This window comes from Rana temporaria, chromosome 3, assembly GCF_905171775.1.
Source record: "Rana temporaria chromosome 3, aRanTem1.1, whole genome shotgun sequence".
Lineage (NCBI taxonomy): Eukaryota > Metazoa > Chordata > Amphibia > Anura > Ranidae > Rana > Rana temporaria.
Genome location: NC_053491.1, coordinates 98856922 through 98878139, shown reverse-complemented (window position 1 = coordinate 98878139; position 21218 = coordinate 98856922). Strand labels below are relative to the sequence as shown.

Genomic DNA, 21218 nt, shown 5'->3' with positions numbered 1-21218 from the left:
TCTATAGATACTGAGAGGTTACATTCCACCTTACTAGGCTGGCCATACATTATTACGATTATACTTTAGATTTACCAAAACCATATAATATGAGGTCAAACCTAAACACTTTCAATTTGTATACAAATCAGGCAGTCCCTTGCACTACATAGTTGAAGGTAAATATAAAGGAAATGGAATAGGTAAAATAGTAAAATGTACGGGAAGCCATACTAAAACCCTAAAAATTGCAATGGCCCAAGCAGGAAGGTTGGTTTTTATTACAACCACATGATCAGTCCCTGGGATTGCAACGAAGAACAATGAACTCCAACACTGGATTCTAAAACTAGAAGGTCTTCAAACTGAAAAAAAAAAAAAAAAAAAAATTACCATGGTTGCCCATAAAGGAAAGTAGTATTCTTTGGGCAAGACTAATTTCTGTACAGCCATCGCTTTTGAATTTGCAACAAAAAAGCAAGAGAATTTGGAACTGCTGTACAGAGACATTAACCACTAGGGGGCAATATTTCAGTTTGAAAAATATCTCCAATTTATTTAATGCTTTTATGGGGCCTTTCATAGAAACCAAAAAGGGCCCAAATACCACTAATAAAAGGGTGAGCTAAATGGCTCAGTAAACAGTTTCAGGCTTATTTTTCATCACAGGTTAAATGTACCAACTCAAAAGTTGTACCCAATGTTCAATTTAGACCATGCTATTATGCTGTCCCATTCATTTCAACCGTTGCCAGACAGCACAACGCAAACACTGGCAGCAACATTAGAGCATTTGATGCTCTTCTGCATCTAGCATCCTTATGAACTCATTACCATCTATAGATTGCAATTAAAGTGGTTGTAAACCCTCTAGTTCAACTTTAGGCCATTGTAATCTGCACTGATCATGCTGCTGATCGGTGCCTGTGACACCTCACTTACTTTTAAAATCTGCCCAACAATCCTTTCTACAATTGTTTACGACGTCGCCGACGCGTGCGCAGTCCATCGATCCATTCACGGCATGTGTGCCGTTTCCGTGTCAACAGAATTCTTTTCTGTGTTTAAGCGGAGCTCCACCCTAAAGTGGAACTTCCGCTAAATCGGACCCCCCCCCCCCCCCTCCTTAGTCACATTTGACACCTTTCAGGGGGGAGGTGGGGTGAAGATACCTGTCTAAAGACAGGTATTTGCACCCACTTCCGGCCACACAGTCTGCGGGTAGACTGCAGGCAGGACGTCAGATCCTCCCCCCCCGTTGTGTTCTGGGAACACTCGGCTCCCAGAACACAGCGGGAACCAGTCAGCATGGCGCAGCGCGACTCGTGCATGCGTCGTAGGGAACCGGGCAGTGAAGCCGGAGCGATTCACTTCCTGGTTCCCTCACCGAGGATGTTGGGGGGGCAGCAGAGTGACGAGCGATCGCCCGTCACTCTGCTGCAGACGGCGCTGGACTCCAGGACAGGCAAGTGTGCCGATATTAAAAGTCAGCAGCTACAGTATTTGTAGCTGCTGGCTTTTAATATTTTTTTTCGCCGGTCATCCGCTTTAATGGCACAGCAAGTGAGCCTTGCGATACTGTGGCTTCCCCAATCTGCTCCCTGCTCACGGGGGAGTGAACTAGGGCATCTCAGACAAGCAACTCGAGATGGAGGCTTGGAAAAAAGAAAAAGAAGAAGAGCAAAAATCCTAAGTTTACTTCCTTTTTAAAGTTTATGATAGTATCCTATAAACTATTCTTTTTACCACCTCTCAATCAGCATTAACCATGTAATGCTTTATAGGCATTGCATGTCCTATACATTACAACCACAAGTCTCCAAAAGTTGGGACACTGTAATAAATCTACATAAAAACAGAATGCAATGATTTTCAAGTCTCAAATCCATATTTTATTCACAATAGAAAACATGTCAAAAGTTTAAACTGAGATAATGTACCATTTTAAGAAAACTTTTTAAATTGATAGTAGCAACACGTCTCAAAGAAAGTTGGGACAAGGCAACAGAAAGCTGGCAAAGTACAACCCCAGTTCCAAAAAAGTTGGAATAGGGCCATGTTTTTTTTTTAAATCACAAGAATGGGGTAGGGCCATGTTTACCAACCTGAAGTATCCCCTCTTCTTTTAACAACAGTCTGTAAACATCTGGGAACTGAAGAGACCAGTTGCTGGAGCTTTGGGGGGAGGAATGTTGTCTCATTCTTGCCCGATATAGGATTCTAACTGCTCCTGGGTCTTGTCATATTTTTTGTTGAAAATGCACAAAATATTTTCAATTGGTGAAAGGTATGGACTGCAGGCAGGCCAGTTGAGCACCTGGACTCTTCCACATGGCGTATGCGGTTTAACATTGTCCTGTTGAAATATGCAAGACCTTCCCTGAAAAATATGTAGTCTGGATGGGAGCATATGCTGCTCTAAAACATGGATATATCCTTTAGCATTGATGGTGCCTTTCCAGACTTGCAATCTTCCCCTTCCATACACACTAATTGCACCCCCATACTATCAGAGATGCAGGCTTTTGAACTGAATGCTGATAACAAGCCAGAAGGTCCCTCTCCTCTTTAGTCTGTGAAGATGTGGCGCCCATGGTTGCCAAAACTAATGTCAAATTTCAATTTGTCAGACCACAGAACTGTTTTTCACTTTGCAACAGACCATTTTAAAGAGGATGTAAACCCTGATGGGTTTACTTCCTTTGTTTCCCTGCAAAGGTAAAGCATAATGGGCTACTATGCATCGCATAGTAGCCCATTATGTGTCACTTACCTGCAGGAGAAGTCCTAGATCTCCTGGTCTTCCTCGCTAGTAGCGAGCCGATACTCTTCTCCCCTCTTCTTCCGGGGTCCGCAAACTCCGGCTCTGTGACTGGCTGGAGTCACGTGACATCACTCCCGCGCACAGATTTCTCCAGATTCCCTGAATCTTGATATTATGTACTGTAGGATGATGATATACTTAAAGTCTTTGCAATTTTACATTGAGGAACATTATTCCGAAATTAGTGAATTTTTCCCCATATTTACATCCGAAACGGTGACTCTTAAAGATGCTCTTTTAATACCCAGTCATGTTACTGATCTGTTGCCTTTTAACCCATTTGCAAAATGTTCTTCCAGCTCTTCCTTTATAGTACCACTCGCTTTGCCAGCTCTTTGTTGTCCCAACTTTGAGACATGTTGCTTCCGTCAATTTAACCAAATAAATCAAACAAAAATTACCTTATTTTTCCTAAAATAGTAAATTTTCTCAGTTTAAACATTTGATACGTTTTCTATTTTCTCTTGTGAATAAAATATGGGTTTATGACATATTGCAAATAATTACATTCTGTTTTTATGTAAATTTTATATAGCGTCCCAACCTTTTTGGAGTTGGTTTTGTCCAAATATTCTTGGAAAATTGGACTCATGACCAATTGAACTCCAGGCAGCAGCTATCCTCAAAAACAGGTAAAGATAACCACAATATACAAGGATGCAACAATAAATCACTGAGCTACCCATTACCAGTATGAAAATATACCTGCCTTAAGCGTGTGCGGAAAAATCGGAATAATGTGGGCAACCATTGCTGACCTTTTTTTTGAAAAAAGTTTATAACAAATGAACAACAAGTGCAAGTCTTTTCTGCAATTGCACTTTTCTAAAAGTTGGGTTTGGTTCCACTTTAACCACTTGTATACTGGGCACTTAAACCTCCATCCTGCCAAGGCCAATTTTCAGCACTCTCACACTTTGAATGACAATTGTGCGGTCATGCAACACTGTACCCAAAATTGTATTTTTATAATTATTTCCCCCCACACAAACAGAGCTTTCTTTTGGTAGCATCTAATCACCGTTTTTTTTTTTTTTTTTAAGTGTTTCATAGTTTGTTATAAACAGGTAATTTTTCTTCTTCATTAATGTGCGCCGATAAGGCTGCATTGTTGAGCACCGATAGGTGGCACTGGAGGGCACTCTCTCTGTTTGGGACAGAGGTCGTGAAGCGACTACCGATCTTCTGTTTACATCACGTAAACAGCCGGCATTGGCTGATAGCTGATCACGTGGTAATCTGTGATCAGCCAAATCTCACCGACTCAGTAAACACAGAGCGCGCTGCGTGCCCCACAGGGGGCATACAGGCAGCTCATGCACAGGACGACATCTATTGACACCCTCCAGGCAATTATGGCTAGCGCTGTAGCCACCATTCGGCTATAGCACCAGTGGGAGGTGGTTAAAGTGCTTGTAAGCCCTTATATATACACCCAGTGAGGCAATTGGCCTCAGGTGATACACCGAGATTACCCAAATCCTTCTACATAGGTTGTACATGTTTATCTGCAGTGTTCTCTTTTCTATATCAAAGTGCTGAATTATAAAGCTGGTCTAGGCTGTCGAAAAAAAAAGAAAAAAAAAAAGAAGGTTGGAGATCTGAAGTTACACTCCGCAGAGCTCAGTGACAAGACATCTGAGAGCTGATTGGAGGGAAGGGACACACTGCCTTCACACATCACACAGGAACAGAGCGGAGGCCGTCAATCAGCTGGAGGCCCTTCTCCTGTCACCAGGTTTTTCTTTGTGTCAGGGAAACTTGTCAGAAGTGATTCATGTTGATAACAGAGGAACGAAGCAGCAGACAGAAATTACACTTAGTGCTCTTAATTGATACAAGTACACACTATAGAGTGATATGCCTTGTTCATATTTCATGTCTGAGGTTTACAACCACTTTAATTATACAAAGTTATGTGAACAGCATAGTGCTCATTATCACCCTATACCCATGGCTTTGGTAAATATTGAGGACTCCATTTAACATGCACTTACCTCCTCCACATTGATGCTAGATTTTGCACTCGTCTCAAGGAACTTGATTCCATAATCAATAGCAAGCTGGAATACAACATACAAATACATAAAAACCAAGGAAAATGTTACCACGCCAATAGCTAGATTGTCCATCAAATATATCAGAATGTTTTAAGCAGTAAAATAAAAATAAAATAAATAAGTATAGATCACTAAAGTATAGAAAAGCCACTTACTTTCTCTCCCCTCTCTCGTGACACTTGTCTTTTGTCGTTCATGTCACACTTATTGCCAAGAATCATCCGTTCTACATCAGATGAAGCGTGCTGTGGGGGAATTGTGTGCACAAACATATGTTACTTCAAAGTCAAATGTATGCCTTTTCTGTAATGTACAGTGCATCCGCAAAGTATTCACAGCGCTTCACTTTTTCCACATTGTTATGTTACAGCCTTATTCCAAAATGGATTCAATTACTTTCCTCAAAATTCTGCAAATACCCCATAATGAAAACATGAAAGAAGTTTGTTTGAAGTTTTTGCAAATTTATCAAAAATAAAAAAAATCTATGTACATAAGTATTCACAGCCTTTGCCATGAAACTCAAAACTGAGCTAATGTGCATCCCGTTTCCACTGATCAAACTTAAAATGTTTCTACAACTTGATTGGAGTCCACCTGTGGTAAATTCAGTTGATTGGGCAAGATTTGGAAAGGCACACCCCTGTCTATATAAGGTCCCACAGTTAACAGTGCATGTCAGAGCACAAACCAAGCCATGAAGACCAAGCAATTGTCTGTAGACCTTCGAGACAGGATTGCATTCAGGCACAGATTGGGGGAAGGTTACAGAAAATTTTCTGCAGCATTGAAGGTCCCAATGAGCACAGTAGCTTCCATCTGTAAATGGAAGAAGTTTGGAACCACCAGGATACTTCTTAGAGCGGTCCACCTGGCCAAACTAAAGGAATGGGGGAAAAGGGACTTCATCAGGAAGGTGTCCAAGAACCAGGTGATCATGCTCACAGAGCTCGAGCATTTCTCTGTGAAAAGAGGAGAACCTTCCAGAGCAACCATCTCTGCAGCTCTCCACCAATCAGTATAGTAGAGTGGCCAGATGGAAGCCTCTCCTCAATAAAAAGGCATATGACAGCCCACCTGGAGTTTGCCAAAAGGCACCTGAAGGACTCTCAGACCATGAGAAGCAAAATTCTTTGGTCTGAAACAAAGATTGAACTGCCTGAATTGCAAGCGTCATGTCTGGAGGAAACCAGGCACCGCTCATCACCTGGCCAATACCATCCTTACCCTGAAGCATGGTGGGGGCAGCATCATGCTGTGGAGATGTTTTTCAGTGGCAGGAACTGGGAGACTAGTCAGGAACAAGTGCAATAGGAATGCAGCAACGTACAGAGACATGCTTGATGAAAACCTGCTCCAGAGCGCTCTGAACCTCAGACTGGGGAGAAGGTTCTTCTGGGGCGTGTTCAGACAACTTGAGGCTTACCAGCAGCCTGCTTATTTGCAGTGAATGGAGCTGTTCCCTTCCCCTCCCTCCAGGCGTAAAAAAGAACCCCCCCTTGTCCTCTGTTAAGCTGTGGAGGAGCGGTGGGGCAGGTCCGAGCCACCCAGTCAATGGACACAGACAAGGCAGTTTGGGAGCGAAACCACATAGGTGCCCATCATAGAAAGTGGATTTCTTTAGGGCACTTGAAGAGGAGGAGCCAGAACGCTGAAGGGGACCCCAAAAGAGGAGAGTTGGGGCAGCTCTAGGCAAAAAAATTGCACAGAGCAGGTAACAGACATGTTTATCATTTTATTAGGAAAAGAGAGAAAAAAAAAAACAAAAAAAAAAAAACAATCAACTTTTACTATCACCTTAAGAAGGCTTTAAATGTGGATATTGCAGACATTAGGCACAAGTGTACTAGGCTTTAAAGTGGGGGTTCACCCAAAAAATTTTTTTTAATTTTACACACATTAGAGCCAGCATACTAAGGGCATTTACATTCAGCGTTTTTTTTTTTTTTCCACTGTACATACCTTTATATTCTGTTTTTCTCCAGGGCTTCCGGGTTCCGATGGCTGCGGGACTGGGCATTCCTATGCTTCCGTTGGATGATTGACTTGACCTGTCGCACAACGCACGTCACCAGATGTTGGGAAATACCCGAGCTGCGAGTCGGCACTATACGGCGCCTGCGCAGTGAGCTCTACACGGCGGGCGCAGGTGCTGTATAGTGCCGACTCGCAGCTCGGCTATTTCTGTAAATCTGATGACGCGCGTTGTGCGACAGGTCACCTGTTTCACAAGCCGTCAATCATCAAACGGAAGGATAGGAACGCCCAGTCCCACAGTCATCGGAACCCTAAGGCTGGAATAGGAACGCCCAGTCCCGGATTCATCAGAACGAGGAAGCCCTGGACAAAATCAGGATATAAAAAAGGTAAGTACAGAGAAAAAAACATGCCGAAATTAAATGTCCGTACTATGCTGGCTGTAATGTAAAAAAAAAAAAAACGTTTTTAGGGTGAACCTCCACTTTAAGGATTAGTTCACTTTTACCACATTCAACCTGTGTGTATGTGAGCCGGTCCAACAGTTTGCTGGAAAACAAGCAGCCGACCAGTTTTGGATCAGCTCTCCCAGCCAACGTCCCCTGTCAGAACACAACAGCTCAGCGGGGGGGAGATCGCTGTACTAACATCATCCTTAGTACAGTGCCTTCGAACCTGAGCTTTCAGTTTTTTCTGCCGAGTTGAATGAAAAAAACCTGAAAGTGTGTACTAGTCTTCAGGGTGGAATGACCCTTTAATAAAGCTGAAAGCAGTAGTTACCTTATAAAAAAGCAACCTTAGCAGGCCTCAGCCATTTCGTACAACTTTAAAACTTTCATGTTACATATGGCTTAGCAACTGTTCTGCAACATTTCTGTCTTATGTAATGACACCCTCCAAGTGTCAAAACTACAAAAGAAGTACAAGTTAAAACAGGTAAATGACACCTGTGACTCGAGGGGATAAAAACAACAGTCCTAGCAGTGCTCCGCCATCACACCCTCTATTATCCAGATCACCTTTGTTCACAAGCAAATGCACAAAAAACAAGTATAGAGCTACTAAATGAGCCGTTTAAACAAAGTCAAGCATAAAAAGGTGGAACCATACTAAAGCATCCCAAGAACGCAACAAAGCATCAAGTCTTCCACAGATCCAGCACCTACCTCCTCAATGTTCCTTATCCAGTTTTTAATGTTGTCAAAAGATTTCTCATTGGTGATATCATACACCAGCATAATACCCTGAGAGGAAGAAAGAATTCATCCAGTGTTACAAGGCAGAGTTGTGGGAATCACAGAGAAGAGCTACAAACAATTGAATGAGTCAGAAGCAAAGGTTACAGAGACAATAGGACATGTTATACACAGAGGAAAAGCAGAACGTACAGGAAGCCATCACATGACATTCTATACAAGTTGTATCAGGGGTGACATAAAATAAAGCAAGGTTTACCATAGCTCCTCTATAATATGCTGTGGTGATAGTCCGGAACCTCTCCTGGCCCGCTGTGTCCCTAAAAAGAGAACCCAACATATAAATTCATAGCAATATTTACTATACAAAGTAATAGCCCTTCCTAGAGCCACTTACAGCATTTTAATACTACAGTAAAACCTTGGATTGTGAGCATAATACGTTCCGGAAGCATGCTTGTAATCCAAAGCACTTGTATATCAAAGCAAATTTCCCCATAAGAAATAATGGAAACTCAAATGATTCGTTCCACAACCATTTATTCATAAGTCCTTCAGTTTATAGTCCATAAAAAAAATTATAGCAATGTGATAAGTTGTGCAACCATAAAATGTCCATCCACAAATGAAGGAGATTAGAAGCAAAATCCAGAAGAGCTACAGAGTATAAGAGAGAAGAGAGGCGCCTCTAAGTGTAGCAATAGGGTTACATTTAATGAAGGTACAACATTTAGAAACTCACATGGTTGATGATTAAAAGAGGTACATCCAAGTATGCAGGCATCCGGGGTAAAGCGATCCACATAGACCGTCCTTCTCACCGCTATCAGTCTGTAATCGTGACCCAGGAAGACTACCCTGCAGTAGAGCGATCTGAAAGCGAGGCTTGAACCACTCATGGAAGGGACCTCAATGGTGGTGCGGAGGACGGTCTATGTGGACAGCTTTACCCCGGATGCCTGCATACTTAGATATGTCCGTTTTAATCAACCATGTGAGTTTCTATATGTTGTACCTCCATTAAATGTAACCATATTGCTACACTTAGAGGCGCCTCTCTATTTTATACTCAGTTGTGACATGACACTACTCTTATATCAAGACATTGCTTGTATATCAAGTCAAAATTTATTTAAAAAAAATGCGTATCTTGCAAAACGCTCTCAAACCAAGTTACTCTCAAACCAAGGTTTTATTCCGCTGTTAAGCATGGATGGGGAAATTAAGTGATCTTCTCATGGGCTGAACAAGGAAAATCTAAACATGTATGGCAAGCTTTTGACCGTTTTCTCTGAGACTAATGAACCCAGAAGCAACCTGTATTATGTCACTTAGGGGGGTTCATAGCTGTAATTCCCCAGTTACTGCAGCTGGGGAAGCAGCCAATCAAGCATGAGCCTTTGACTCGTCCCAATCAGAACAAAGAATTGTAATTGTATTAGCCAATTCTTCCCTTATTCCTGTATTGGAGTAGAAGGTTTCTACTGACATATACAGTATCTGACAAAAGTGAGTACACCCCTCACATCTTTGTAAATATTTTATTATATCTTTTCATGTGACAACACTGTAGAAATTACACGTTGCTACAATGTAAAGTAATGAGTGTACAGCTTGTATAACAGTGTAAATTTGCTGTCCCCTCAAAATAACTCAACACACAGCCATTAATGTCTAAACCACTGGCAACAAAAGTGAGCCCATCCCAAAGTGTAAATGTCCAAATCGGGTCCAAAGTGTCAATATTTTGTGTGGCCACCATTATTTTCCAGCACTGCCTTAGCCCTCTTGGGCATGGAGTTCACCAGAGATTCACAGGTTGCCACTGGAGTCCTTTCCACTCCTCCATGATGACATCACAGAGCTGGTGGATGTTAGAGACCTTGCACTTCTCCACCTTCTGTTTGAGGATGCCCCACAGATGCTCAATAGGGTTTAGGTCTGGAGACATGCTTGGCCAGTCCATCACTTTTACCCTCAGCTTCTTTAGCAAGGCAGCGGTCATCTTGAAGTCGTTATGTTGAAATACTACCATGTGGCCCAGTCTCCGAAGAGGGGGGGGGGGGAAATCATGCTCTGTCACAGTACATGTTGGCATTCATGGTTCCTTCAATGAACTTTAGCTCCCCAGTGCCATCTGAACCAAATAAGTTTATCTTGGTTTCATCAGAACACAGAACATGGTTCCAGTGATCCATGTTCTTAGTCTGCTTGTCTTCAGCAAACTGTTTGCAGGCTTTCTTGTGCATCATCTTTAGAAGGGGAGTCCTTCTGGGACGACAGCCCTGCAGACCAATCCGATGCAGTGTGTGGTCTGAGCACTGACAGACTGACCCCCCCCCACCCCTTCAACCTCTGCAGCAATGCTGACAGCACTCATACGTCCAAAAAACAACCCATCGATACGACGCTGAGCATGTGCACGCAACTTCTTTTTGTCGACTATGGCGAGGCCTGTTTTGAATGGAACCTTAGGGGTGTACTCACTTTTGTTGCCAGCGGTTTAGACATTAATGACTGTATGTTGGAGTTATTTTGAGGGGACAGAAAATTTACACTGTTATACAAGCTGTATATTCACTACTTTACATTGTAGCAAAGTGTCATTTCCTTAGTGTTGTCACATGAAAAGATATAATAAAATATTGACATAAATGTGAGGGGTGTACTCACTTTTGTGAGATACTGTATATGTTATGCAAGTGGTATACTGTACCCATTTTGTTATACTCAACAACAGTATAAAAAACAAAAAAAAAAAATCTGATGATCTGTGCTTGGTTAGCTGCATTGGAGACAATAGTGGTCTAAGGCACCATTCGGACAGGCCTCTACACTGTGACCTTATGGCGGACACATCGGACACTTTTGAAAATTTTTGGGACCATTGGCATTTTTACAGCGACAGTGCTATAAAGATGCACCGATTACTGTGAAAATGGCACTGAAAAAAAAAAAGCCAAAACACCAATAAACTGCAGTTTGTCAGCTTCAGTGTGCATGGAGCATTACCATTGCTAGATATTAACACAAACAGAACAGAGAAAAACATATGTAATAAGGTATAACGTTTCGTTTTTTTTTAAGAAAAATAAATAAAATAATAATAATAATAATAATAATAATAATAATAATATGCCCATTGCTCCAACATCAGGATTCTATTGCACTTGCATGGCCATTTAGTCACGGGGTGAATCCCAGCAGCAGAAATATACATCACTCGCACAGGCATTTCACCACAAATGCCAATCCCAGTGGCAGGAATCTGCTGCTGCTATCCGCACACAGCGGTCAATGCCAGCAGCAGGAAATCAGTCGATTTCTGCCACTGGGATTCACACCGGGGCTAAATGCCTGTCTGAAAGTAGCCCAATACACATCAGCCGGACTACTGCTCATATTCACAAAGGGCTCAGAGAGCTGCCTGCTAGAGCTGCCTGATGCCGACACGGCATAGAAAACACAGCAGATCCCTCCCAATTAGTAAAGGGGCTTGCATTTTGTAATTAGGAGCAGGAACTTTCCTTAGTTTAAAGTGGAAGTAAACATCCATCTCTGATTTGTACCTATAGTTAAAGCGGGAGTTCACCCATTTATTAAATTTTTCCCCTTTTCCCCTTAGATGGATGCTCGTTTTGTCTAGGGGAATCGGCTATTTGTATTAAAATATGATCCGTACTTACCCGTTTTCGAGATGCATCTTCTTCCGTCGCTTCCGGGTATGGGTCTTCGGGAGCGGGCGTTCCTTCTTGAGTGACAGTCTTCCGAGAGGCTTCCGACGGTCGCATCCATCGCGTCACTCGTAGCCGAAAGAAGCCGAACGTCGGTGCGGCTCTATACTGCGCCTGCGCACCGACGTTCGGCTTCTTTCGGAAAATCGTGACGCGATGGATGCGACAGTCGGAAGCCTCTCGGAAGACTGTCAATCAAGAAGGAACGCCCATTCCCGCAGCCCATACCCGGAAGCGACGGAGAGGATGCATCTCGTAAACGGGTAAGTACTGCACATATTTTAAAACAAATAGCCGATTCCCCTAGACACAACGAGCAGGAATCTAAGGGGAAAAAGTGCCCTCTAAGGGTGAACCTCCGCTTTAAGCCTTATTTACAATACTTATAGGAAAGCCTATAATATCTCCTAAACATGTACCGTTCACTACTATATATGCAACCGATGACATCATCGGCACATGCGCTCTGAAGGAACGGCCAACCAAGCCATTCCTTTAGGCTGCATTCACACCTGAGCGTTTTGTCGCCTGAAGCGCAACGCTCAAATACGCTAGAGGGGAAAAAATACATTATTCCCTATGGAGATGGTTCACATCTCCACTCCAAGCCGCCTGAAGCTCAAACAAGTTCAGGACCGTTTTTTGTCGCACGTATCGGGCGGTTTGGTCGTTTTTGAGCGTTTCCATTTCCCCTAGAAAGTAATGGAAACGCTCGATTCAAGCGATTAGCGCGACAACGAGCGTTTGCTACGGGCGTTTCGTCGCTTTAATCAATAGAACATTTCACCCAGGCAGAAGATTAAAAAAATCAACCAACATAGCAACAAGTGATGAAAAGATGATCATTTTTCCTATTGGCTAAAATAAAAAACGTTGAAGTACAAAAACGTCGGACGACGCTGTATGCAAACGCGCAAAAAAGCATGAATACGCCGGAAAAAAACAACCGAACGACCGCCGCTCAGGTGTGAATGCAGCCTTAGGCCCCATGCACACGAGAAGCAATTACAAACACCTCTAAACTCACGTTTTCAAAGGCAAAAACCGGCGTTTAAAACGCCCGTTTTTGCCGCGAATTGCGCAGCGTTTTGCCGCGAATTGCGGCGTTTTACCGCGTTTGCGGCTGTCAGTGCTTATCTCAAAGACATTGTAGTTTAAAACGCAAAAATAAAACGCTTCTGAACCCAAAATTTTGCATCTGAAAAAACGGACATAAACCCAACTGCTTTAAAACGCCAAAAAACGTGATTGTGTGCATGGACACATAGGATAACATTAAATGTGTTCAGGGGCAGTTGAAAAAAATGCCCAAATGCCTCTGAACTCGAGTTTAGCAGCGTCTCGTGTGCATGGGGCCTAAGAATCCTGTGCCGTAAACAGTGGCTCCCCCACGCATGCGTAGGAGCGACGTCATCGTGGCTCCGCAACGAAGACCGGGTGAAAATGGAAGCAGCCTCCAGCAGTGACATTGCATTGCTAGAATGCTTCGTTTTCAGGCAAGTTTCGCATAATGTGCTAGTATGCAATACTAGCACATTATGGCTTTACCCAGCAGTTTACAACCGCTTTAAGTAGGATAGTGCAGACTTTATAAAATCGTCTTTGTGGATGGACTGAAGTGTACATACCATATCTGAAGTTTAATCTTCTTTCCATCTAATTCTATAGTTCGGATTTTAAAATCAATACCTGAAAAAAACGTTAAGAGAAGGTTAAGTTTAGGATTAGAGTATCTAGCAATGACATGTTTACACAAACACGGCTTGCTTCTTTTGTTTGGGGCAGGAAGTGGCCTAAGTGCGTCATGCATTGTACAGAGTTCACAGACCACTTCCTATAACACACAACCCAGATACACACAGCACGCTTGTTACATGCAGCACACCGTAACCTTGTCATAGAAAGAAAATTAACAGTTTCCCGAAAGGAAGAATAGTTTAAATAAAACCTACTGCCAAACATCCAAAACACCCAACAGCATTCTCATTTTAATAAACACACTAAATCAGCTTGCAGCAGATGGAACCCTCAGTAATGCCGCGTACACACCATCATTTTTCCGGTTGTAAAAAACTACGTTTTTCAGGCTCTAGAAAAAACAACATTTTTTTCAACTTCATCATTAAAAACGGCCTTGCCTACACACGATCGTTAAAAAAAATGCTCTAGCAAAGCGCGGTGACGTACAACACGTACGACGGCACTATAAAGGGGAAGTTCCATGCGGATGACGCCACCCTTTGGGCTGCTTTAGCTGATTCCGTGTTAGTAAAAGACGATTCTCACTTTTCTGTCTGTTACAGCGTGATGAATGTGCTTACACCATTACGAATGATAGTTTTACCAGAACGAGCGCTCCCGTCTCATAACTTGCTTCTGAGCATGCGCGGGTTTTTCATGTTGTTAAAGCCCACACACGATCATTTTTCACAACCCAAAAAACGACATCGTTTAAAACGTTGTGAAAAAATAGAGCATGTTCGGAAAAAAAAATTGGCCGTTTTTCAGAACCCGAAAAATGCTCTGTAGCCCACACACGATCGTTTTAATGACATATTTAAAAAACGTTGTTTTTTACAACCCTAAAAATGATCGTGTGTACGCGGCATAAGAGTGACAGAGCAGGAAAAGTCACAGCTCTGGTTTGTCTCATTAATATCAACTTTGTGATCTTAAAGCGGGGGTTCTCCCTAAAACATTTTTTTTTTCTCTAGCATTTGATTCAGCATAGTAGCGTGAGCTACAGTATAACTTTATATATTTTTTTAGCGCCGTACTCACTCTGTAATCGAGTAGTAAAGTTTCCGGGGAATGGGCGTTCCTATTCAGAGGGCTCGTGATTGACGGCCGGCTATGGCGCGTCAAGCTTCACGGAAATAGCCGAAATAGGTGTTTGCTCTTCACGGCGCCTGCGCAGTCAGCTCCGATGTCTGTGCGCAGGCACCGTATACTCCGGCTATCTTCGGGGAGCGTGACGTGCCATAGCCGGCCGTCAATCATCTTCCCTCTGGATAGGAACGCCCATTCCCCGCGGGGAGTCGGAATCGTCTCTATAGGATTACACAGCGAGTATGGGGCAAAAAAAATAAAAAGGCATACTGTAGCTCGCGCTACTATGCTGAATTTAATCCTACAATGTTGTTACTGAGGGTGAACCACCGCTTTAACAAAAGAACGACTCATTGTCTATCTTTTGTATTTGATCCCCTGCCGATTTTGTACGTTTGCCCACTGACAAATTATCAGTCTATAATTTTAATGGTCGGTTTATTTAAACCGCGAGAGACAGGAGAACAAATATATATCCAGAAAAACAAAATACAAACAAAAAGTTATAAATTGATTTGCATTTTAATGAGTGAAATAAGTATTTGATCCCCTATCAATAGGCAAGTTTTCTGGCTCCCAGGTGTCTTCTATACAGGTAATGAGCTGAGATTAGGAGCACCCTCAAGGGAATGCTCCGAATCTCAGCTTGTTGCCTGTATAAAAAACAAACAAACAAAAAAAAAAAACACACACACACACACAATTAATAAAGATTCCAATCTCTCCACCATGGCCAAGAGTCCAGACCAAAGAGCTGTCCATAGATGTCAGGAACGAGATTGTAGACCTACACAAGGCTGGAATGGGCTACAAGGCCTAGAACTGCACGAGAGAATCCGGTCAATAATCTCCAGACAGCTGGGGCCTTGGTCACCAGGAAAACAATTGGTAACACACTATGCCGTAAAAGACTGAAATCCTGCAGCGCCCACAAGGTCCCCCTGCCCAAGAAAGCACATGTACAGGCCTGTCTGAAGTTTGCTAATGAACATTTGAATGATTCAGAGAACTGGGTGAAAGTGTTGTGGTCAAATGAGACCAAATTCAAGCTCTTTGGCATCAACTCAACTCGCTGTGTTTGGAGGAGGAGGAATGCTGCCTATGACCCCAAGAACACCATCCCCACCGGTAGGCTAGGTTCACACTGCTGCGAATTGAAAATCGCGGTAAAAATCTCGATTTTTTACCGCGATTTCGCGGCTGCGGTTTTGCCGCGATTTAAGAGACATCTGTGCAGGGTTCAATGTAAATCGCGGCCCGAAATCGCAAAAAGTAGTACAGGAACTACTTTTTGAAATCGGTGCAGCGCTGCAGATGCGGCGTCGCACCGATTAGGACAGCGCCATTGCCGACAATTGCCGGAAAATGCTGCCGATTTGAGATGCGATTTGACATGTGAAATCGCATCTCAAATCGTACCCAGTGTGAACCTGGGCGTAAACATGGAGGTGAAAAGGTTATGCTTTGGGGGCGTTTTTCTGCAATGGATGACAACGGATGGTGCCATATACCTTCAATCTTGGGTGAGAACCTCCTTCCCTCAGCCAGGGCATTGAAAATGGGTCATGGATGGGTATTCCAGCATGACAATGACCCAAAACACACAGCCAAGGCAACACACGCAGAGCGCAAAAAGTGTGAACCAGCACTAAAGCTGAACAAAAAATAAAAAATCCAGTATGCTGGCCTCTTCCAGGTTCTGGGGGCACAAGCCCCCCAGCCCCCTGGTTTACTTACCTGAGCCCTCGAAAGTTCTGCGTCATGAACGCACTGGCTACTGGCCCCAGACTTCTCGGCTCATCATTGGAGATGGATAGCAGTGCAGCCATTGGCTCCCGCTGCTGACAATCTAATCAATGATGCAGCGCACCAGGGACGCCGGCCGTATCACGGGAGCGCACCCGCAAGCTAACCAACCCCCTTGGGAGATAGTTTCCCATGAAGGGGGTTAGCTCTTGCAGGGGAGGAGCCCAGACAGCCGCCGAGGGACCCCAGAAAACCAGGATTAGGGGCCACTCTGTGCAAAACTAACTGCACAGTGGAGGCAAGTATGACATTTTTTTTTTTTTTACAACCCCTTTAAGTTAGCAGCTACAGTATTTGTAGTCGCTGACTTTTCATTAAATAACTTTTATTTTTAACAGACTGGAGCTTCTCTTTAAGCTTTAATGACGTTGACATCACTCAGCATAAAGACTAAACTATAAAAAAAAATGCACAGTGATAAAATAGATCAGCCTGCTTGGCTATTTCCTATAAACCATTACTGCGTACGAGTCATCAGGATCAATATTTTATTAGCCAATAGGCCTTATGGTATAGTTGCCACTTCACAATACAGGGCCAGATTCAGGTAGAAGGTATCGTAGATACGTTACACCGCCGCAAGTTTTCATCGCAAGTGCCTGATTCACAGAGCACTTGCAATGAAAACCTACGCCGGCGGCCTCCAGCGTAAGCCCGCATAATTTAAATGGGCGTGTGCCATTTAAATTAGGCGCGCTCCCGTGCCGGACCTACTGCGCATGCTCCGTTTCGAAATTCCCGCCGTGCTTTGCGCGAAGTGACGTCATTTTTTCGACCGACGACGTGCGTAGCGTACTTCCGTATTCCCGGACGTCTTACGCAAACGACGTGAATTTTTTAATTTCGACGCGGGAACGACGGCCATACTTTATACAGCACATACGTGTGCTGTGTAAAGTTAAGGCACCCAAGACGACGACTAACTTTGCGACGGGAAACTAGACTAGCAGCGACGTAGCGAACGCGAAAAACCGTCGTGGATCGCCGTAACTCCTAATTTGCATACCCGACGCTGGTTTACGACGCAAACTCCCCCCAGCGGCGGCCGCGGTACTGCATCCTAAGATCTGACAGTGTAAAACAATTACACCTGTCGGATCTTAGGGATATCTATGCGTAACTGATTCTATGAATCAGTCGCATAGATACTCTGAGAGATACGGAGTATCGGAGATACTCCGTCGTATCTCGGCTGTGAATCTGGCCCACAATGTCTAACTATACTGATCCTTGCAGAACATGTATGAAGGGGTATGGGCTCTTATGCTTGGCCCCAATGTACACAAGAGTTATGTCATTTGGAAAGCACGCAGGCTGTAATTCCTTCCTATGTACTGGGCTGTCCCAATAAAATGCTTACATTGCATCTCTGTTACACAATTAGGAAACTTCTAATTAGAAGGAGGAAGTAATGCCTGCTGCTGCCAAAGGGCACAAATAGTCCTTTTACAAAACAGGATTAACAAAACCAACAGCCAAGATTTTTTAATGAGGACAATGATTACTCAGAAGCAGATTGTTGCATTTCTAAAAATAAAAAAGGGGAGAAAACAAAAGCGTTACTCTTCACACCTTTGTCAGGCCACTTCGCTATGGACGAGGGAGGGGGGGGGGGGGGGATCTGGTGTACGCAGGGAAGATAGAATGTGATCATCTTCAAGAAAAAGTCCTGCAGTGTTAGTCACAAGAAATCCTGTTAAGAGGGAAATCTTCTAAAGAGGCGGGTTGGGGGCGACAGGAAGGTGATGGGGTGAGATGATGGTTACAGTCCGGAAAACTATTGTGACCACCCTGGAAATCCCCAAGGGCACGCGCAACTGCTGAGAGCATAGAAAAGCTCACGTTTTTTTTTTAAAGCTCGACTTTACAAAATGAATGGCAGTACTAAATATGATCCCACGCAGTGTACGTTAAGAGCAGTAAAAAGAGCCCTTGTTAGTCTGGATGGCCATTTATACAAAGCAGCACTAAGGTACATGTGGGTGGCGTTATTGTAAAAGGTCACAGATCTGTACTGGCAATGAAAGAGTGGCAGCATTCTTTATATTCTAAATAGATCGCTAGCCTGCCAGCTCCTGATGTACAGCAGAGGAGTGGGTGTATATGCAGTGTTACCATGGAGGAGATGAAATACAGCCCTGGTGAGTCATTGCAGCCTGTACCGCTGTGTATGCCACATTATGCACACTGATAGAACACATTAGGTGACAGGTCCATCAACTATTCTAAGGCGGACCATACACCCCCCCATTTATTTCACACTACAGGCTCACCAAAAAGAAATCCAAATCGATTCCTCAGGTCAGCATGGAAGTACGAATCTGCCTGCTGAGCCATTGTATTCTGACAGCCACTAGCAGCTGTCAGAACACAGGATCAGCTTCACCTGATTGGATGCAGCCACTGTTCAGTTGACAAGTTTTGCCTCTTTAAAAGAGGAAGTAAACCCTTCCATTTAAAACACTGTGCAAGAGAAAGGCATAATGAGCTAGTATGCACAGCATACAGTGTGCAATACCGCAATCTGGGGGTTCCTGAGATCAGCCGAGCTGTCCGAGTAATTCCGAGGCTCTCTGGAACCCCCCACCTCTGGCCACATGTGGTATTGCGTGCCATAGAAGTCGATGCGGAACAAATTATCTTTGTTTCTATTGACTTCTATGGGAAAACTCGCTTTGATATGTGAGTGCTTTGGATTACTAGCATTTTCCTGTAACGAATTATGCTCGTAATCCAAGGTTCCACTGTATAGCCATTTGGCACTACCTTGAAGTTAGAACGTTTAATAAAATTGTATATTTAAAAAAAAAATTTGGTACTGTAAAGCAGGGCTTGACAAATTTGCTTAGAATCTAGGAGCCAGTTCAAAAAGTTAGGAGCCAGTTCTTTTTTATGTTAACTAACAAAAGGTTTGTTTTCTGTTTCTGTATAAAGTGGCAGAATAGAGTAAAAGCTATAAGATGACTAATTCTTACTCTGCTGGTCCCATGAGGCAGGCAGTTATAAGAAATTTATGGCTATTAATTTATTTAAAAATCAGACAGCTGTCTCATTCAGTTACAATGCTACTGAATGAGACAGCTCTCACCAAGTAATTTCAAGGGAAGTCACATGATATTACCGCAAAGGTCTAGGAAATGAAACATTTCAGAAAACAAGCAAAAATACATAAAAAAAAAAAAAACCACACACGTTAATTTTAGGGCACAAAAATGTGAAAATGATCTATTTTTTGATAAAACATAAAATTATGTTTTATCAAAAAAAATTATGTTGCACTCGGTGCAACATCATTTTATGTTTCATCAAAAAAAAAAAAGATAATTTTCACATTTTTGTGCCCTAAAATTAACGTGTGTGTGTTTTTTTATTTTTATGTATTTGTTTGTTTTCTGAAATGTTTCATTTCCTAGACCTTTGCGGTAATATCATGCGACTTCCCTTGAAATTCACTCAGTCATGTGAACGCGTAAAACCATAAATTTGCGTGCACCTGTGAAATGGCGACAAACTTCAGTATCCTATATTTTAAAAGCCCCTATAGGTCATCAGTTTTAGCGTTAGAGGTCTGGTGTTAGAATTATTGCTCTCATTCCAGCGTGTGCACCAATATGTAACATGTGTATCGCAAATGTCACTTTCAAGTGTAGGCGCCCCAACACGTGCATATATGTGGGGGCCGCGTCATATTTTTTGGGGAGGGGATTTTTTGTGCTTGGGTGCAACTCTCATTTTTACAAGAAAAAATTAAAAATTCCATTCTTTCTCAGCCATGCTGGCTGGAAAAACTGTCAATGGGGACCCGGAAGTGACATCATACACATTTAGGTAGATTCACAAAGTTAGGCCGGCTTATCTACAGATAAGCCGACCTAACTCTGAATCGAAGCCGGCCTATGTTTAAGTGTATTCTCTAACAGAGATGCACTTAAACATACCTAAGATAGAATGGCGCAAGCCAGCCCATCTTAGGCTGCAATGTTTCTTTTGCCCGCTAGATGGCGCTGCCATTGCGGCTGGCCTAGATTATGTAAATGAGGGGCTATGCCGATTCCCGACGATTTACGAGCGTACGCCGGGCCTACACCGTCGAGTTACGTCGTTTCCGTACGCGATAGGCCGCCTTAATATATTCCACCTATGAGGTGGAATAACAATGTTAAGTATGGCCGCCGTTCCCGCTGCGAGGTTCGAATTTTTTTACGTCGTTTGCGCAAGTCGTCCGCGAATCGGGATTTACGTCGTTTACGTACGCGTCGAAATCAATAGGCCCGTACGGCCTACTTAGCCGCAATGCGCACTGTAGTCGCCCGGCGCATGCGCAGTGTAAAAAACGTAAAAAAAACGTGAGGTCAAGCCTCATTTCAATAATACACACCCCCCTCCCAATCATTTGAATTAGGCGCGCTTACGCCGCCTAAAATTTGAAGGTAAGTGGTTTGAGAATCACTTTTAACCTAAATAATTTAAGGCGGTGTAGCCTAAAAAAAGTAGGCTAGGCCGTCCTAATTTTAGGCGGCCGTACGTGAATCTACCCCATTGCTTCTGGGTCAGGAACAAGATAGGGAGAAGAGGGGATGCGTGTCCGATCTTCTCTACCCTACGGCGCTTGGGAGGGTGGGGGAATTTTACCTGCGTGTGTGGAAGCAATCGGGTGGCAGCATAGCCCAGGCACCAGGATGCAGTTTCTAGTCGCCATGACAACCTGGGATTTGTCGAGCCCTGCTGTCAAGACTATCAGCTCAATTCACCAAGCTGTAATAATCATTCTCTTTAGCAATGAGAGCTAAAAATAGCAATAATCATGGCACAT

General features: G+C 43.3%; 1 protein-coding gene across 1 annotated transcript in view; it reads right to left on the bottom strand.

Moving 5' to 3' along the window:
* Positions 1–21218, bottom strand: part of RAB8B (RAB8B, member RAS oncogene family) — a 49803-nt gene that overhangs the window by 2994 nt on the left and 25591 nt on the right. Inside the window, exons 2-6 of the mRNA XM_040343073.1 lie at positions 13399–13459; positions 8296–8356; positions 8007–8084; positions 5019–5108; positions 4801–4866 (exon numbers count right to left, since the gene is read on the bottom strand). Coding sequence (XP_040199007.1) covers positions 4801–4866; positions 5019–5108; positions 8007–8084; positions 8296–8356; positions 13399–13459 — 356 coding nt within the window. The remainder of the gene's footprint in view (positions 1–4800; positions 4867–5018; positions 5109–8006; positions 8085–8295; positions 8357–13398; positions 13460–21218) is intronic.